The 18,787-nt window shown below is 57.4% G+C and overlaps 1 protein-coding gene across 1 annotated transcript; it reads left to right on the forward strand.

The window, feature by feature from the left end:
- The first annotated feature begins 15 nt into the window (after positions 1-15).
- MST1R (macrophage stimulating 1 receptor) lies at positions 16-12,515 on the forward strand. The gene is made up of 20 exons (XM_007168898.2): positions 16-1,263; positions 4,172-4,360; positions 4,435-4,563; positions 4,737-4,907; positions 5,577-5,737; positions 6,094-6,259; positions 6,373-6,509; positions 6,925-7,086; positions 7,182-7,275; positions 7,433-7,642; positions 7,744-7,890; positions 7,971-8,133; positions 8,303-8,404; positions 8,480-8,686; positions 8,964-9,044; positions 9,196-9,377; positions 9,472-9,581; positions 9,864-10,029; positions 10,425-10,561; positions 12,335-12,515. The coding sequence occupies exons 1-20, from the start codon at positions 16-18 to the stop codon at positions 12,513-12,515; spliced, it is 4,143 nt and encodes a 1,380-aa protein (XP_007168960.2).
- The last annotated feature ends 6,272 nt before the right edge of the window (positions 12,516-18,787 follow it).

Below are 18,787 nucleotides of genomic sequence, written 5' to 3' on the forward strand. Positions count from 1 at the left end.
CCCATCTGGGCCTCGATGGAGCTCCACCCGCCGCCATTGCAACCCTTCCTGTTACTACTGCTGCTGCTGCCGCTGCCGCAGCTACCAGCGGTGCCCGAGACGGGAGGGTCCTGGCAGTGCCCGCGCATCCCCTATGCTGCCTCCCGCGACTTTGACGTGGAGTACTTGGTACCCAGCTTCTCGGCCGGCCGGCCGGTACAGGCTGTGGCAACCTACGAGGGCGGCAGGGAAGGGAGTGCCGTGTTCGTGGCCACACGCAATCGCCTGCATGTGCTTGGGCCTGATCTGCAGCCAGTTGAGAGCCTGGCCACAGGCCCTGCTGGGGCCCCTGGCTGCCAGACATGTGCGGCCTGTGGCCCAGGCCCCCACAGCCCACCGGGAGACACAGATGCGCAGGTTCTGGTGCTGGAGCCGGTGCTGCCCGCACTGATCAGTTGTGGCTCTAGCCTTCGGGGACGCTGCTTCCTGCATGAGATAGAGCCCGGCGGGACAGCCCTGCACCTGGCGCCACCAGTCTGCCTTTTCTCGGCACACCACAATCATCCGGAGGACTGTCCCGACTGTGTGGCCAGCCCGCTGGGCACCCTCGTGACCGTGGTTGAGCAGGGCCATGCCTCCTACTTCTACGTGGCATCCTCACTGGACTCGGCGGTGGCCGCCAGCTTCAGCCCACGCTCAGTGTCCATCCGGCGCCTCAAGGCCGACGCCTCAGGATTTGCACCAGGCTTTGCAGCACTGTCAGTGGTGCCTGAGCACCTGGCTTCCTACCGCATCGAATACGTGTACAGTTTCCGTGCAGGAGCCTTCGTCTATTTCCTGACTGTGCAGCCAGCCAACGTGGTAGACGCTCCTGGCGCCTTACACACGCGCCTGGCACGGCTCAGCGCTGTCGAGACTGACCTGGCCGACTACCGCGAGCTGGTCCTCGACTGCCGTTTTGCACCTAAACGCCGGCGACGCGCGGCCCATGAGGGCGCGCAGCCCAACCCGGTGCTGCGGGCGGCCCACGCTGCTCCAGTGGGCGGGCGACTGGCCACTGAGCTGAGCATAGCCGAGGGCCAGGAAGTGCTATTCGGGGTCTTCTGGGCTAGCAGAGACAGCGGCCCAGGTGTGGATCCCAACTCTGTCGTCTGTGCGTTCCCTGTAGACTTGCTGGACACTCTCATCGAGCAGGGTGTGGAGCGCTGTTGTGAGCCTCCTGTCCACCCTGGTCTCCGGCGAGGCCTCGACTTCTTCCAGTTGCCCAGTTTTTGCCCTGACCCGGTGAGCAGAAAGAAAGGGCCCTCACTTGTGAGCAGTCTGCACATGCTTCTCTTCCAGCACTGAGAGGGTCTGGGACGGGGAGGGCAGGCAGGGAGAAGTTTTCTCTTCCACCCAATTTCTTAGGGGGTGGTGTGAGGGACTCAGCCAAACAAAGGCCACACTGGAAGCTCATCTCCCAGCCAGGCTAGACCCCGTTGCTACACCATTTTGTTCTTTCACCCTCTCACTTACCGTGGCCCCTTGCTTTTTTAGGTAATTTCCCTTGTTATGTGAAAATTGGATTACATCATAACTGTCTCTCTACCAGGCACACTTCCAAACTCTGGGTACAATGATGGTTGTCCCTTCCTACCTGCCCACCACATATACCCTTAGGGACACACAAAAAAACAGCGCCCTTCCCCCCACAGGCAGATACTCACAAATTCACCCAGACTCACATCTACTCACCAACACGTTTTCGCTTTCCCTGTGGGAATACTTGTTTTGCACCTGCTTTCTCAAGAGGGTGGGGCAGGAGTTGTCAGAGAATGCTCCCCTCCACCCGTTGCAGAGAGCCTTCCGGGCCTTGGAAGTTGGGGGCTTGTCAGGGAGCCTGCATGCCTTGGGGTTTCCTGACCCACTCATCCCTGATTGTTCTCCATGGGGTGATTGGGGGAGGATTCAGGACATAGTGAGAGGGTGGCTTGGCTCTAGTAAATTCCAGGAGGCTCACCCAGGTCTTGTGCAAGCAACTAAACATCTGGGGATGAATAAAGGCCTAGGATGGGCTGGTTGGATTTGGTTCACCATGTAGGAGTCCCAGACTTTCACCATAGTTGGGGCCCTTCTCACCCCAGGCAGGAGGTCTCCCAGCCTATGCTGAACTAGGTGCTCCTTCCTGCAGACCCTACCCAGGTCCTCTTCAGCCATGGTGTCAGGGAGCCAGAGCAGAGACTAAGAGGACGTTCCTTCAAATGCTTCCCTGAGGACAAACCCAAAACTTATCCCTTGAAGCCATTGAAACAGTCCCACCCTACATTACAAGAGATTAAGCCAAGGAAATGGGGTGAATGAACAAACAAATGGCATTGGACAAGTGGCCTTTCAGGGAGCTAACCCACAGTCACTGCTCTCTGAGTCTTTGGCTGCCCTGTGGCTCTGGCCCTGCTGTGACATTCTTCACTGACTCCTTTCGCTCTGATTGATGCCCCAGTGGTGGGAGAGAATTTACACACAATGAGGGGTGGGGGGATCTTCTGCCTCCCTCCTTCAACTGACTCCCTCTGGGTTGAGGAGGCCCTAGGGGTTGAGATCCCTAGTCTGGATCTGGGCAGCCCTGACTGCCCTCCTCTCCTTCTTTCTGGGGAGTCAGAACCTCTCCCTGACTTGGCTAGTGGTCAGGGGATCAGAAGACACCCAGCACGACTTGGCAGTGCAAGGCTCCAAAAGGACTAATCTCAGGCCCTGCCCACAGGCTGGCTAGGACCCCAGGCAGTGTGTGAACCAGCCTGTACAGTGTTTGTCCAGTGACTGGGCATGCAGCCTCCAGGAAGAAAGCCACTGTGTGCTCATCTTGGCTGCCTTCACGAAGCCTGAGGGGCTCAGAGCTGGTACCTGCCCTCCATGGGTTCAGATGGGGTTTGAGTCTGGCGGAGTCACCCTCCTCTATGGGGCATTGGATGCTTAAGTCTTTTCAGGAGGCTGGAGCCTGGAAATCCAGACAAGCTTGGAAATCCAGAGCTAAAGCCCTGGAGCCCAGGGGCAAACAGGCAGCGGTGCAGCTCTGACCAGGGTAGGGCCTCTTTTCCACCCCACAGCCCCACCTGTCCCTGAGTCATACTGAAAACACCTAGCTGGCTTCCTGCTAGGGCCAGGACTTTTACTCACCTCTAGTGAGGACAGAGTACCAGTCCCCACCCACCCACCCTATAGACCCAGTGTGTGGAGTCAGGGCCCAGCTCTATGCTGAGGTCTTGTTCCCAAGACTTATAATCAGCACTGAGGTCTCAGGACTGGGTTAAGCATACTTAGTCTGATAGGGGCCTCCCATCAGCTTTGAGGAGTACCCTTAGGGCTGGTAAGGGAGGGTCCCAAGCTACTGGGCCACAGAGCCCTGCCTGCACCTTGCACCCAGCTCCAATACCCTGCATCCACACCCTCACTGCCTGGTTTCCCAGAAGCTTCCACAGCTCTGCACTGGGGCACTGAGTGTCCCCCAAACACCCTCCTGCTAAGAGCAGGGGAGAAATTAGTGTCTCCTGTTACCCGGGCCTTCAGGCCTTGGTTTATCCCTCCTGTACCCTGAATGAGGTACAGGTAGCAGCTGGAGGTACAGGAAGACCTTTGGCGTCTCAGGGAGAAAGACGACGTTACCAACCCCGTGCTGGCCAGTTAACCTCAGAGTTCAGCCCCGTGAGCAGGTGGAGAGACTGAAGCCTGAAGAGGGGACAGGGTTTGTTGAAGTGCAGGGCAGGACCAGCAGGGGGCAGGAGAGGATTCTGGTCAGGAACTCAGACTTCCGACCTGGCTCGTCTCCTGAGAGGCGATAAGGCCTTTGACAGGTGAACAAACCTCTCTGAGCCAGTTTCCTTATCTGTAAAACGGGGGTGATGAGACAAGCCCCTCTACAGCGTGGCTGTGAGGACAAAATGGGGCTGGCTCTGTAAAACTCAGTAACTCATTATCAGAATGGCCATGGCAGGGTAGGGCAAGGCGTAGGGGGAACCAGTGTTCCAGCTTGGCCTTCTTCCCTGGCCTTGCTACATCTGAGAGCCCCATGGAGGCGGTGGGGTAACTGGCGGGACTGGGGCCTTCTCCAGCCAGGCCAGGTGAGGGGTGGGAGTTTAGGCTGCTGTGGTCACTGACAGAAGCCCCAAAGGGTCAGTTCATGGAGACGAGTCCTGACTCCTGCCCTGACCCTCCCCAGCCTGGCCTGGTGGCTCCCAGCCCCAAAACCAGCTGCCGCCACTTCCCTCTGCTGGTCAGCAGCAGCCTCTTACGGGTGGACCTATTCAACGGGCTGTTAGGACCAGCGCAGGTCACTGCATTGCACGTGACACGTCTCGACAATGTCACAGTGGCCCACATGGGCACAGCCGACGGGCGCATCCTGCAGGTAGGTCCCTCATCTCCACGGCCCCTTGTCCCGGGATCCCTGTCCCCATTTTGCTCACAGCCGACCTGTCCCAGGTGGAGCTGGCCAGGTCTCTCAACTACTTGCTGTACGTGTCCAACTTCTCACTGGGCAGCAATGGGCAGCCTGTGCATCGGGATGTCAGTCGCCTTGGGGACCACCTGCTCTTTGCCTCTGGGGACCAGGTAAGGTGGGCAGGGTAGGGCCCGGGGCTGGGCTGTTGGGAGCACAGCTTCTCCATCAGATCCAAGGAGGCACTGACACACAGGTCCCCCCACCCTGATCTACAGTAGGACCAGGGAGTCTAAGGGGCTTAGTCTCTGCCTTCAGCCACCCCTGAGCCACCTGTCTGTCCAAGGTCTTCCAGGTACCTATCCAGGGCCCTGGCTGCCGCCACTTCCTCACCTGTGGGCGTTGCCTGCGGGCACAGCGTTTCATGGGCTGTGGATGGTGTGGGGGCATGTGTGGCCGGCAGAAGGAGTGTCCTGGCTCCTGGCAACAGGACCATTGCCCACCCGAGCTTACTAAGGTATGGCTTGCCTGGCAGGGCACAGGTAAGTGTGGGACAAACTGGGCCTGGGGTGGGGGTCAGCAGGTCTTAACCATGATCTTCCTCAGGCCCGGGATATCTTCAGTATTTACAGGGAGGACATTCTTTTTTTTTATTTTTAATAAATTTGTTTATTTACTTATTTTGGCTGCATTGGGTCTTCGTTGCTGCGCACGGGCTTTCTCTAGTTGCGGTGAGCGGGGGCTACTCTTCATTTCGGTGCATGTGCTTCTCATTGCGGTGGTTTCTCTTGTTGCGGAGCACGGGCTCCAGGGCACGTAGGCTTCAGTAGTTGTGGCTCGCGGGCTCTAGAGCGCAGGCTCAGGAGTTGTGGTGCACGGGCTTAGTTGCTCCGAGGCGTGTGGGATCTTCCCGGACCAGGGATTGAACCCGTGTCTCCTGAATTGGCAGGCGGATTCTTAACCACTGTGCCACCAGGGAAGTCCCAAGGAGGGTATTCTTGGCAGAGGGGATGGCACATGCAAAGACTTAGAGGCAGAAAAGTATTGAGTGAGGACAAGCAAGTGACCTAGAGTGACTGGAGTGTGGGGCAGGCAAGGAGTGTGGCAGAAAATTTAGGGGAAAGCAGACAGGGCTGAGAGTCCTGACCCATAAAGGGACTCAGGCTATCTTCTCCTCCCCTCTCAGTTCAGCCCCCACACTGGACCCCTAAGGGGCAGCACGAGACTGACCCTGTGTGGCTCCAACTTCTACCTGCATCCTCCTGGTCTGGTGCCTGAGGGCACCCATCAGGTCACTGTGGGTCAAAGTCCCTGCCGACTGCTGCTCAAAGGCAACTCAAACCTCAGGTACGACTTGGTCCCTGCCCTTTCTATCCCTGATGGGGATAACCAAGCAGCCCCTTCCCTGTGAGACCCTGTCCTCTGCTTGTATGGGGCAAGGAGGTATGAGGCAAGCTGTAGTAGCTCTGGTTGCTTTCTGTCTGGGGGGACATCTCTGTCCCTTCTTGAGCCTACATATGCCCTACCTGTCTGTTGAGTCATGGCAAAGCTAGTCACTGCTCCGTCAGATCCTGCCGACCCTGGATGAAGCCATGGGTAGAGAGGTGCTATCTTCAAGCTCAGATGAGACCTGTGATTTGTGGTGGGCATGCAACCAGGCCTGTGTGACCCCTGGCTGACCTTGAGTTCCCCTGATGTCCCAGCCAAGTACCCCGGAAGGACTTTGTAGAGGAGCTTGAGTGTGAACTGGAGCCCTTGGGCACGCAGGAAGCCGGGCCTGCCAACGTCAGCCTCACTGTGAACAACATGCCACTGGGCAAGCACTTCCGGGTAGATGGCACCTCCATGCTGCGAGGCTTCTCTTTCATGGTGAGGCCACCTTTCCTTGTTTGTGCCCTTGGCCAGCTGGGCAGTTCGGGCAGGGAAGAGTTTGGAGTGGAGTGCCTCCTGCTCCAAGCTAAGCCACCTCCATGCCCTCTTAGGAACCCATGCTGACAGCAGTACAACCCCTCTTTGGTCCACAGGCAGGGGGTACCTGCCTCACCCTTGAAGGCCAAGGCCTGTCTGTTGGCACCAGCCGGGCTGTGCTGGTCAATGGGACTGAGTGCCTGCTGAAACGGTAAGTGCCAGTGGGAAAGGGGATGGGAGGCCACAGGGTCCCACATAGGGGAGCCCTCACCAGGTGGGGCTTGGATCCCCGACAGGGCAGGGGGAGGAGGGCTCAGTCACTCAGTGTAGGGAACAGGTCCAGGAAGAAGTGTCTGCTGCTCCCTCCAGCCCAGAGGTGGTTTGGGATGGCAAGAGAGCCCATTACAGAGTCCACTGGCTGCAGCCAAGGTTGTGGGGGGAACCTGTTCCCTCCCTGACTTCTGGGAGGCCTTTCTGGGACCATCCTATCTTCAGACAGACCCATGGAGTACGGGCAAGTTGAGATGACCAACAGAGGAACTGGGAGGGGTCAGCGGGCCCCTGGAGGAGTCGGGCCTAGCCATCACATGGAGGGTGCCCCTGAGCCTAATCCCCCTGTTCTGCAGGGTCAGCGAGGGGCAACTGTTATGTACCACACCCCCCGGGGCTGCTACCGCCCGCGTTCCCATTCGCCTGCAGGTGGGGGGCGCCGAAGTGCCTGGCTCCTGGAACTTCCACTACCAGGAAGACCCCATCATGCTAGGTATCAGCCCCAACTGTGGCTACACGTAAGTGCCACCTCCTTGCCCACTCTGGTCTCCTAAGAATGAGGGATCCAGCCTCGGAGAGCACCCCAAGTCCACCACCCTGCTCTCCTCCACAGTGGCTCCCACGTCACCATCCATGGCCAGCATCTGACTTCAGTGTGGCACCTCGTGCTGTCATTCCATGATGGGCACAGGGCAGTGGAGAACAGGGTGAGTGGGCACTGGTAGCTGCCGAGTGGGCACTGGCCAGGAGGGAGGAAGGCCACACCAGTCCCCTGAGTTCCAGCCCCAGCCCATGCTGGGCTGAGGGGTCTGGGGTGGCTGCAGGTAGGATACCGGGCTAACCACTCTCGCATGGACCCAGCAGTGTGAGGGGCAGCTCCCGGAGCAGCACTGGTGCCGCCTGCCCGAATACGTGGTCCGAGGACCGCAGGGGTGGGTGACGGGGAACCTGAGTGCCCAGGGGGATGGAGCTGCTGGCTTCACACTGCCTGGCTTTCGCTTCCTGCCCCCACCCCACCCACCCAGCATGGACCTGGTCCCACTGAAGCCTGAGGAGCATGCCATTAAGTTTGAGGTAAGTGGGGGGGATAGGGGGTGGGGACAGTGGAGGGTTAAGGCTGCAGCCTGCCCGAAAGAGATGGGGGCAATGGCCAGCCCTCACGACTGTCTCTGCAGTACATTGGGCTGGGCGCTGTGGCTGATTGTGTGGATGTGAACGTGACCGTGGGTGGTGAGAGCTGCCAGCATGAGCTGAGGGGGGATGTGATTGTCTGCCCCCTTCCCCCCTCCCTGCAACTTGGCAAGGACGGTGCTCCACTGCAGGTAGGCAGCTCAGCTGGCCCTCTACGGGAAACATGGGTTGAGGACCTACAGGCTGGGCCTGAGCTGCCACCTGCCCCCAGGTCTGCGTGGATGATGGGTGTCACATCTTGGGCAAAGTAGTGCGGCCAGGTCTGGAAGGGGTCCCACAGAGCACACTCCTTGGTGTCCTACTGGCCCTGCTCCTGCTTGTGGCTGTACTGGCCACCATACTGGTCTTCAGTTACCACCAGAGAAAACAGCTAGGTGAGCTCTCCACTCCCATCCTGACCCAGCCCCACCCCCAAACTCTGACATCTCCAAGTCCCTATATCCTCTCTCTGCCCAGGCCTTAGGGGTCTGCCCACACCTCCTGGGTAGGGGTCAGCCTCTAGGAGCTTGGAGTGGCTGGCTACCAGGAGCCATTTTTCCACAGTCCTTTCTCCGAACCTGGATGACTTGGCATCCCTGGACCGCACCACTGGAGCCATGCCTCTGCCTCTGCTCCGCTCAAGCTCTGACTATAGAAATGGCCTTGGTGAGATGGTGGAGGTGTTAGAAGCTGGGACCATACTCTCTGGTCCACCAGCGCCTCATTCCCTCTCTTCCTCAGCAGCCCCTGCCATTGATGGCTGGGATTCCACCACTCAGGTCCACAGAGCATCCTTCTCAGGCAATGGGGATGGGTCCCATGTCCCACTGCTGCGGAAAGGGTCCATCCAGCTTGGGGACCTGAACTCTGCGCTCCTGGCCGAGGTCAGGGAGGTACTGATTCCCCACGAGCGGGTAGTCACCCACACTGACCGAGTCATTGGCAAAGGTATGGGGGCCAGGCCGGGTGGGGTTGGGGCTCAAGGGGTAGTTGGGCAGGACTCTGAGCCTCCATTTGCTCATCTGTGAAATAGGAATTCTGTCTTCCGTGGGTTCTGGTGCAGATTAAGTGGGTGTGGGAGGGCTGCAGGCTCTGCCATCATGAGGCTGCTGCTTGTCTTTAATGTCAGGTTGGCCAGTTGGGGCTCTGAGGTCTGGTTGCCAGTGGGAGCGTGCGGTGTGAGCCCTGAGCACTGGGGCCCCTCTCACTGTCTCTCCCTCATCAGGTCATTTTGGAGTTGTTTACCATGGAGAATACACAGACGAGGCCCAGGATCAAATCCACTGTGCCATCAAGTCGCTGAGTCGTAAGTGGAGCAGAGGCTGGGAGGATACTCGTCCCTGCTGTGCTACCACTTCGCTGAGTGACCTCGAGCAGGAGACCTTTCTTCTCTGTTTCCCCATCTGACCCTTGTAAAGGGCCTCCCTGCCCTGGGCCTGACTCCAGCCTCTCTGCAGGCATCACGGAGGTGCAGGAGGTGGAGGCCTTCCTGCGTGAGGGGCTGCTCATGCGCAGTCTGCACCACCCAAATGTGATGGCTCTCATTGGTATCATGCTGCCACCTGAAGGGCTGCCCCGCGTGCTGCTGCCTTATATGCGCCACGGAGACCTGCTCCAATTCATCCGCTCACCCCAGCGGGTCAGTGCTCAGCTGGCCCTGGATTGGGGGGCTTGGGCAACAGCTGGGGATGGAGCTGCTCCGTCCTCGCCTACTGACCCACCTGTGCCCCTAGAGCCCCACAGTGAAGGACCTCATCAGCTTCGGCCTGCAGGTGGCCCGCGGCATGGCATACCTGGCAGAGCAGAAGTTTGTGCACCGGGACCTGGCTGCTCGGAACTGCATGTGAGCAGCCATAGTAAGGTTGGGGTGAAGCCAAGGGGCAGAGCATCAGGGTGTGCAGCTAAAGGTGCCTCAGAGAAGGCCCATGCTCCAGTCCTTGCTGTGCAGCCCTGGGCATGTCCTTCCCTCTCTGGGCATGTCCTTCCCTCTCTGGGCTTCAGTTTTCCTGTCTGCCCAACGCAGACTTGAGTCAGACACTGTGGCTCAGAAACCTTGTAAGGGCCTGAAACAGGTGGGTTCAGGGCCTGGTGGGGGCCAGTCCTGAGTGTGATTCTCCCCTCCCAGGCTGGATGAGTCATTCACAGTCAAGGTGGCTGACTTTGGTCTGGCCCGCGACGTCCTGGACAAGGAGTACTACAGTGTCCAACAGCGCCGCCATGCTCGCCTACCTGTCAAATGGATGGCGCTAGAGAGCCTGCAGACCTACAGATTCACCACCAAGTCCGACGTGGTTAGGCCCCACCTGCCCCAGAGTCCACACGGCCTCAGAGAACACTTGGCCTTGCCCATTGATCTCCGAATGGTGATGAGCCCAGGGAATCCCCACGCTGGGCAGCCCCACAGCCCATTCGCCCACCTCTGGGCAGCTGTCAGGGCAAGAGGAGGCTGTGAACTCATTGGCTCCTCACAGACAATCCAGGCCCTGCCCATCCCCAGCTCTGGATGGCTCTGGTGGTGGGCGGGGACAGAGGAAAGATGCTTGTGAGGTATTGAGGAATGGGCTCCGACTGGGGGGTCGAGCCCCTCATTTCCAGCTAGAGGGCTCTGGGAGGTAGAGGACCTGGGGGGGCCCACCTGTCCCCCCCAGGGCAAGAGCTGAGTCCCTTCACCTGTCGCCTCCCACAGTGGTCGTTTGGCGTCCTCTTATGGGAACTGCTGACACGGGGTGCCCCACCGTACCCCCACATCGACCCTTTTGACCTCATGCACTTCCTGGCCCAGGGTCGGCGCCTGCCCCAGCCTGAGTATTGCCCTGATTCTCTGTGAGTATGTGGAAATGGTAATGGGGAGGGAGCTGGGCCCCAGAGACAAGGAGGGGAGGAGCGGGCCGGAGACACAGAGTTCTTGCCTGGCTCTCTGACTGATTCTCTGGTTGACCTAGAAAGGGACCCTCTCTGGACCTCAGTTTCCTCATCTGTGGTTCCACCACCATTCAAGTCTTGGTGCTGGAGGGATATCACGGTTGCCATGGTAACACCATTCCCAACTCAGAGTCTGGGTTGAGGCCAGTGATTTGATTTCCCAGCACTCCTCTCCCCTCACACCACCAAGAGGGGCTGTTTTCCATCTTTTCCACTTACTTAACCTCAAGGAAAGGTTCCATTAGCTCTCACACTAGCTCCCTCCACGTCTCCAGATCAGAATTTTTTTTTTTCACTGGATATAGTTTCAGATTCCCTGTTCCCAGAGGCATGGCAGCAGCTGTGTTTCATCAGTCCCTGTAGGGTGGTTCAGCTTCATAAGCAGCATGCATGCCTTAGCCGTGCTGAGGTCTTTGAGGTTAGAACAGGAAGAACCAGGTCATAGGTAAAGGTGGTTGATGATTACTGTCTCACTCAGCTTGTGCTCCAGAAGGGTATGAGTAACCCTTCCTCACAGCCCTGCCTGCCTTGATTTTGCTTTTTATTATTTATTTCACTAATGAACCTGGTTCAAAGTAAGGGAAATTAACTTCACTGCCTATCTGCCTCCGGGTCAGCCTCCCTGAAGCAGATTCTGAGATGGAGGTTTACATGCAGGGGGTTTATTGGTAGGTTGGGGGCGAGGGAAGCAGGACTAGGTAGGGGGAGAAGTTGGACTGTGATGCAGATGCAACAGAGGCTGCAGTCCATCCCCTGGGGACCCCTGGAATTGGGATGGCCCTTCAGAGTTTTCTGAAATTGAGACCAAGGGGCCCAGGTCTTTGCTCCAGACATTCATTCGTCACTGCTTACAGATGCCCCTGTGGAAGGAGTGTGAGCTTGGAGGAGGCATTTCTTTTCTGCCTAGGGCAGTTCCGAGAGGGGGCCTCAGCCAAGAGCCATCAGAAGTCACAGGGAGAATGAAGGGGGGAAACTGGGTGGCATACCATAGCATCCTCCATACCAGGGGAAGTCCCTTCTCTCTGGGCTTCAGTTTCCTCATCTGCAAAGTTGGAATGATAACAGTACCACCTTCAGAGGTCTGAGAATTACACGAGATTATTGTGTGTAGGTCACTTTTAGTATCATTTAAGGCAGGGATGACATTTCCAAGATAAAGGGTCATGTATTAGGACCCAACAGACAAACCTAGAGAAACTCTGCTTGGAATCCATGGTGCCATGAGCTGCCCCACACATCTCAGGGCTTTTAATCCCCATTTCACTGGACCTGGGCTTCCTTCCTAGAAGACGTGATGATAACCATGATAGCTTGTGAGCTGGGCCCTAAGCTAAGAACTTCATAGGCATCCTCTCACTTTATGCCCCAATAGCTCTGTGATCAGAGAAGACTCCAGAGGCACAGACAGGTTAAGGAACTTGCTCAAGATCACATAACCCAGGTCACAGGACACAGGAGTCCAGCCTCTCAACCCCTGAGGCAATTCGAACTCTGACAGGGTGGGAAGGCAATCACAGCAAGAAGAGCTGCCCCTAATTGGCTGATGCAAGGCACCAGGCCCTGTCACCCGCTGTCCATCCCATGTGGCCCACCAGGGGGCTAACAGCAGGTGGATAGCCCAGAATCTCTGGGTAGGGGTGCACTGTGCCCCTCATGTTTTCCTCTACCCGGTAGGTACGCAGTAATGCAGCACTGCTGGGCTGCAGACCCTGCAGCACGACCCACCTTTGGAGCACTGGCAGGGGACGTGGAATGCTTGGTGGCCACGTTGCGAGGGGACCACTACGTGCAGCTGCCTGTGGCCTACGTGAACGTGGGCCCTGGTGCCTCTGACAAGGCAGACATGCCCTTGTAATAGTCGCCATCCCCACCAGTGCACAGGAGCATAGGTGGCCCAGCCCCTCTCAGAGCCACCAAGGCCCACGTGACCTCAGCCCCAGGCAGGTCTCAGGGGGTTGGACCTGCATAGCGGTGGGAGTTAACCCCAAGCTGCCTCTGGGCTGGCCTCTGCCCTGTCCCCGTCCCTGCCCCTTAACCTTCAGGGGCACAGGAGGGCTGCAAGGCACATTGGTCTCTCACTCCCCAGTGGGGGCCACTGAGGGGATCCCTGATGCAGTGAGTATTTATGGAGTGTCTGCTGTGTGACTGGCTGCTGGACACAGGGGACTCGGTGGTGACCACTGGCCCTTAAATCAGTAAGTGAACAAATAAATATTTAATTACAAATTGTGGTAAATGCTATGAAAGAAAAAGACAGGCTGCTTTGAGGGAATGGAGGACAGCCTTAGACACATGAATAGAGAGGTAAGGGAAACCACCCCAGGAGGTGACATTTTTGCTGAGACTTTGTCAGGTGGGAACTGTGCCAGAAGCGGTCGGGGGAAGAGAGTTTTTGGCAGAGTGAACAGCACTTGCAAAGACCCTGAGGCTGGAAAGGGGTTGAGTCAGCAAGAAGGCTCCAGAGAACAGGAAGGGGAGGCCAGGCCCAAATCCAGGTTACAGGGTCCTGGGGACTTTTGGATGGAACCGAGAGGGGTGGGTTGAATACCCAGATATGCAGCAGCCAAGTTGGCTTCTTCTATTGCCCAGTCTGCCTGTCCCATTCCCCAGGCCCTAACCCCACTCCAGGGCTCCCTGCTCCACCTGCAGCCTTCCCCCAACTCCCCCCGACACACCCCCGCCACTGATAAGTCGTGGAGACTTGCTCCCCTTCCCCCCAATCCTGCCAGCATTGCTCTTGCAGCCTTGAAAGAGATGAGCCAGCAGCAAGGCCTCAGCTCCACACTTTCAAGGCACCAGCTTCGAGGCGCAGACTGCTCAGGCTATTTATACTCGTCAAGGCCACAGTACAATACCCACTAGAGGGGCAGGCTCCACCAGAGAAGGAGAACAGCTTCCTCCTTGTACTATCCCTCCCCTGTGCCCTCAATGCTGAGGGGGCCGCTGGCCTCTGCTGGTGTGGATAACTGGAGTATCAGGGTGACTGAGCCCGGGACATGCACTGTGGTGGTTCCTCTCTCTCTCTCTTTTTTTAAAAAATATTTATTTATTTGGTTATGCCGGGTCTTAGTTGCAGCAGGCAGGCTCCTTAGTTGTGGCACGTGGGCTCTTTAGTTGTGGCATGCAAACTCTTAGTTGTGGCATGCATGTGGGAGCTAGTTCCCTGACCAGGGATTGAACCCGGGCCCGCTGCATTGGGATCATGGAGTCTTAACCACTGTGCTACCAGGGAAGTCCTGGTTCCTCTCTCTTGCTCAGGTCCCCCATGGCCTCTATCTCATCAGTTGGGAGACCCTGGCTCACCCTAAGGGGCGTAGGCTCCCTTCCTTTTGAGTCCCCAGCTCTTTGCCCTGTCATGCATGGAATCCTGGGTTTAGGCAAGAGCTCCCTGGTAAGCAGAGTGGGGGTCTCCTTGGGACTGGAGCTGCCTAGTGATTTTCTACCCATCTATTGCCTACTCTGTCACCTCAGGCCAGAGGGAGGCCCAAATATGGGGACCCAAAGGACTCTGAGGACAGGGGTAAAGCTTAAAAGGAGACTCTCACGCTCAAGGGCAAGGGTCTGAAGATCAGGGCCCTATGAGCTGGAGAGGGGAAGAGATGGACTCCGTCTGCCTGTTTACCCCTGCACCTCTGATGCCCATGAGTGCAGGCACAGAGGAGGTTGTAGCCTTGCATGCTCTGCCAGGGACACTTGGGCTCTCTCTCCCCCATTGTGTCACCCCTGAGGCTGGGAGAGAGGTGAGTGGAATGTCCTGGAGCACTCCCACAGCTGTGGTCCCCGTACCAGTTGGAAAGGACTGTCTCCATCCCTCCAACTGGTAGTCCTTGTGCCCTAACCTCATCTTTGGGATCTAAGGGTCACCCAGGGCTTGGAGCTGGGTGGGGAGTGAGAAGAAGGCTCAGAGGCTTCACTGAAGCTGGACTGAGGCTCCTTCCCCACTGGGCCTCTGCAGCTTGTGGACCATGGGCTTCTCTGTTCATAAGAGAGGGACTCAGAGAGAAGGGGGTCTCTGGATGGGAGGGAAGCTTAGTGAGGAGAGAAGTCCCAGAGAAGGGAGATGGAAGAAACTCAGGGGATGTCAGGTTTCCTGTGTAGCCAGAATGTGGGGCTTTGGGCCTGTTTCTGGGCCAAGGGCCTCCAGGGCCAGGATTCTCCAGGGAGGGGACACAGTTAAGCAGGTGCTTGCCACAGCTGCACCCCCTCTCCCTGATGCTGCAGCCCCCAAGCTCTGAACTCTTTTCTCAGAGCCACTTGATAGTCCTAAGTCCATCTGGAGTGTCGGGAGCTGGAACTACTTCAGGGTTCCAATTCCTGACTGGGCCACCAGGAAGGAGAAGAAGGGACGGTAGGTTCTAGGCCCCCTGATGGGCTGGGGGGACCAGGAGTTTTCTGAGTGGTTTCCAGGGCTAATGAAGGCTGGACTGCCTTTGCCTTGGGGGAGGCCTGAATAATGGTTGGTCCAAGGAGAAGGTTGCTGGTGGCCCTGGTGGGCCTGGGCGTGACACTAGGGTGGGATGGGGTGAGCACAGGTTTCTCCCAGGGCTTTGGGAGTCCAGCATTGCCATCATGAGCTGTGGAGAGAGGGTGTCAGTTCCTCTCCTCATCTCCAGTGGGGCTGGGGCCCAGCAGGTGCCAACAAAGGCTGGAGGAAGGCCAGGATGGGAGCTGGGGCTGAGGAAGCAGCAGATGACTCACATCCTCCTGATTGCCCACTGGTGTCGCTGTTGTCTGGCACCTGGAGGGCAAGCATGGGGTAGACCGACCTGCTTTGATAGGGGACCATGAATCTGGTCTGAGATTCCCCTTATGCCGAAGCCCCAGCCTTTCAGAGAATTTCCTCAGGGATCCATAGGCTCTCTAGGGAGTACACCTGAGGGTTCTAGACACAGCCCCATTTCAAATCCTGAGAACTTTCTGGGACGGTGGCTTCATCCGTCACTCCCTTGGTGCAGCCCATGAGGTCCCGGGTCCACCTCTGGTGCCGTTTCATGAACTAACTCCCTGCACCTGTAGGAGAGAGCAGGATCCTCCAGTGCTGGGTGGGGTTGGGGGACGTGGGCACTGCTGGGAGTGTCTGAGGCTCAGGAAGGCCTGGGATGCACCTCTCACACTTATTGCCTCTGCCTGGAGAGAAGCAGCCCCAGGAATCGGTAGCTGAGCGCTGATCCGGTATCTGCCAGGCCCTGATGAAAAACACTGTTTACTCCATGCTGGGCTGGAGAACTCTCTTCCATGAAGACCCCAGGAACCAAGCATCTCTTCACTCAGAGCCTCTGTTCTGCCCGTGTGAGGGTCCAACCAGCTTGGAGGTGGAGCTACTCTGGCCTGGAGGAGGGGGGATGACTTGATGAACCACCCCCAGCATTCCCCATCCGGCACAGGGGGGCCAGTTGAGCCTCAGTCTCTCCCTCCATTCTTTTGGGGTTTGTTCCAGTTGGGGTTTTTAACCCAATGAGCCTAGATGCCAAGAGAGCCCAGTACCAGCTCCTGTCCCTCCACAGCTACCCATTCCCCCACAATTTCTGCTCCACCCATCCTGCAGCCCAAACCTTGGAAGGGAAGCAGAGGCACTAGTGGTCCTGAGAGCCAGCCTTTGCTGGGCAGGTGGCAGGAGAGCCCCTGTATTTGGCCCTCGCCTGTCTCACTGTTGCTCTGTGGGAGCTTGAGGGCCAGACCCATGATGGTTCCTGTTCTGAGCTCAGGTGGTAGGAGCTGAGGGAAGTTGCTGAATCCCTGGGGCTCAGCATGGGCAGAGGCAGAGGGAGCATGAGAGCCAGGCGCATCCTTGCCTCCTCTCCAATCTGTTGCCTTTCTTGTTGGTTTAGCCGCTTGCACAGTTGTGGTCAGTCTTGGACTGGGCAGTTGGGATGTGGGAATGCATCAGGGAAGGCAGGGGACTCAAAAGCAGCAGCTGGTGGCCAAGATCACAGGATTTAATCAGCTTTGAAGCCAGAGCTCCCTCTCTCATGCTACAAGTCCACCCCCCTGACAGGCTCCATGCGGCCTGGACCATGGAGACTTAGAGACCCCCAAAAAGTCAGCTCCACCCCTGAGCTCCACCCCTGGGCTCCACGGTAGTGACAGCTTCAGCCAGGTATCGGTCCTGCTGACATGTCTCTTCAAGCTGGGGAGGCCCCTCTTCAAAGGGGGAAAGGAATTGTTTGGGCTGCCCCAGTCACTCTGCCCACGTGTGCTCCTGCCCTGGTCTCTCTGACTCAGCCATCTGTTCTTTTTTTTAAATTTATTTACTTTATTTATTTATTTTTGGCTGTGTTGGGTCTTCGTTGCTGCGCGTGGGCTTTCTCTAGTTGCGGCGAGCGAGAGCTACTCTTCATTGTGGTGCGTGTGCGCGTGCTTCTCGTCACAGTGGCTTCTATTGTTGCAGAGCACGGGCTCTAGGTGCACGGACTTCAGTAGTTGCAGCACACGGGCTCAGTAGTTGAGGCATGCGGGCCCTAGAGCGCGCGGGCTTCGATAGTTGTGGCACACGGGCTCTAGAGCACAGGCTTAGTAGTTGTGGCGCACGGACTTAGTTGCTCCGTAGCATGTGGGATCTTCCCGGACCAGGGCTCAAACCCGTGTTCCCTGCATTGGCAGGTGGATTCTTAACCACTGCGCCACCAGGGAAGTCCAGCCATCTGTTCTTAAAGTCGCCCCCACCCTCCACTGGGCCCGGGTTCCTCAGGGACCCTGAGGGAGGGCAGCTCTCCCTACATCCCCTTCACAGGTGTGGTTGGAGGTCTTTTCTTGCCGGGCATGAAGTTCTGCCTCCTCCCCCCACTCCCCGCTGCTGGCTCCTGGATGGAAGGCTGCTCCCAGGGAGGGTGAGGAGCTGCCTGCAACCCCTAAGCCAGCTGTGGACAGCAGTCGGGGGGGTGCCTGTGCTGTTGTCCTCCCTCCTGGCTGGTGCGGCTGGCCATCTTTCACGCAGAGTTACGTAAGCTTGAGTCAATTGGAGCTCAGAGCGGTTCATTGTGGGCTATTTTTAAGCTGTAACACATCACAGCAGAGGGGTCACTGCACCATGGCTTGCAGGGAAGGTTGTTTAAACATCTGTTATTTAAATTTCCCTGTGCCTTAAAGCTCAAAAGCCATGTCTTCCTGCACTCTCGGGTTCTGCCTTTCACATGCCAGATGAGGAGTGGATTATCACCCCTCACCCTGCCATAGTTTCCTCTAGGACTGGGGTTTTCTGTACCATGACTGCCTTTCTTTGGGGTGAAGCAGGGGGGCAGGGAGAAGGTGCCAGCTCCTTCAAACATGGTGCTGCCTCCATGGAATGGGTGCATCCTGAACAGGAGAGACTTCCAGGGAAGCAGGAAGTTAGAGTTCACAGGGAGGAGAGGAAAACACAGACAGAGTGCTGGGTATAGAGCTGAGAGACAGACAGAGGGTACAGCCTTCCTCCTGGGGGGCTTTGGTTTCCCATCAGGACCCAGAGAGGGTTGATCACAAGGTCCTTGTGGGTCTCTTCAGAAGCCTGCCTCTGCTTGGGCTGAGCTCCTACCTGGAGTGCCCTCCCTCCACAGACCTAAGTGCTACCCACGTGCAGCCTCTGGGACAGAGGGCTGGTGTCTGAGCCCTTGGACAGTAGGCAGAGATGAACCTCTGGGAAAACAGGCATTGCTTTTCACTCCATTATCAAGTGGTTGGCTGCACTGGGAGCCCTTTAAGGCTCCTTTTTTATTATTTATTTATTTATTTAATTTATTTATTTTTGCCTGCGTTGGGTCTTCGTTGCTGCATGTGGGCTTTCTCTAGTTGCGACGGGCGGGGGCTACTCGTTGTTGCAGTGCGCAGGCTTCTCATTGCAGTGGCTTCCCTTTGTTGCGGAGCACAGGCTCTAGGCGCGCGGACTTCAGTAGCTGTGGCTCGGGGGCTCTAGAGTGCAGGCTCAGTAGTTGTGGCGCACGGGCTTAGTTGCTCTGCAGCATGTGGGATCTTTCTGGACCAGGGCTCGAACCCGTATCCCCTGCGTTGGCAGGCGGATTCCTTAACCACTGCACCACCAGGGAAGTCCCTAAGGCTCCTTTTGATCCTAGATTTTTGGAGATGTCCAGAGTCTTCCCAGAGTACAGGGAGGGGAAGGCAGGTAGACTGGAAGAGTGCAGGGCCAGAGACTTG

This window comes from Balaenoptera acutorostrata, chromosome 10 (genome assembly GCF_949987535.1).
Source record: "Balaenoptera acutorostrata chromosome 10, mBalAcu1.1, whole genome shotgun sequence".
In the NCBI taxonomy this organism is placed as follows: Eukaryota; Metazoa; Chordata; class Mammalia; order Artiodactyla; family Balaenopteridae; genus Balaenoptera; species Balaenoptera acutorostrata.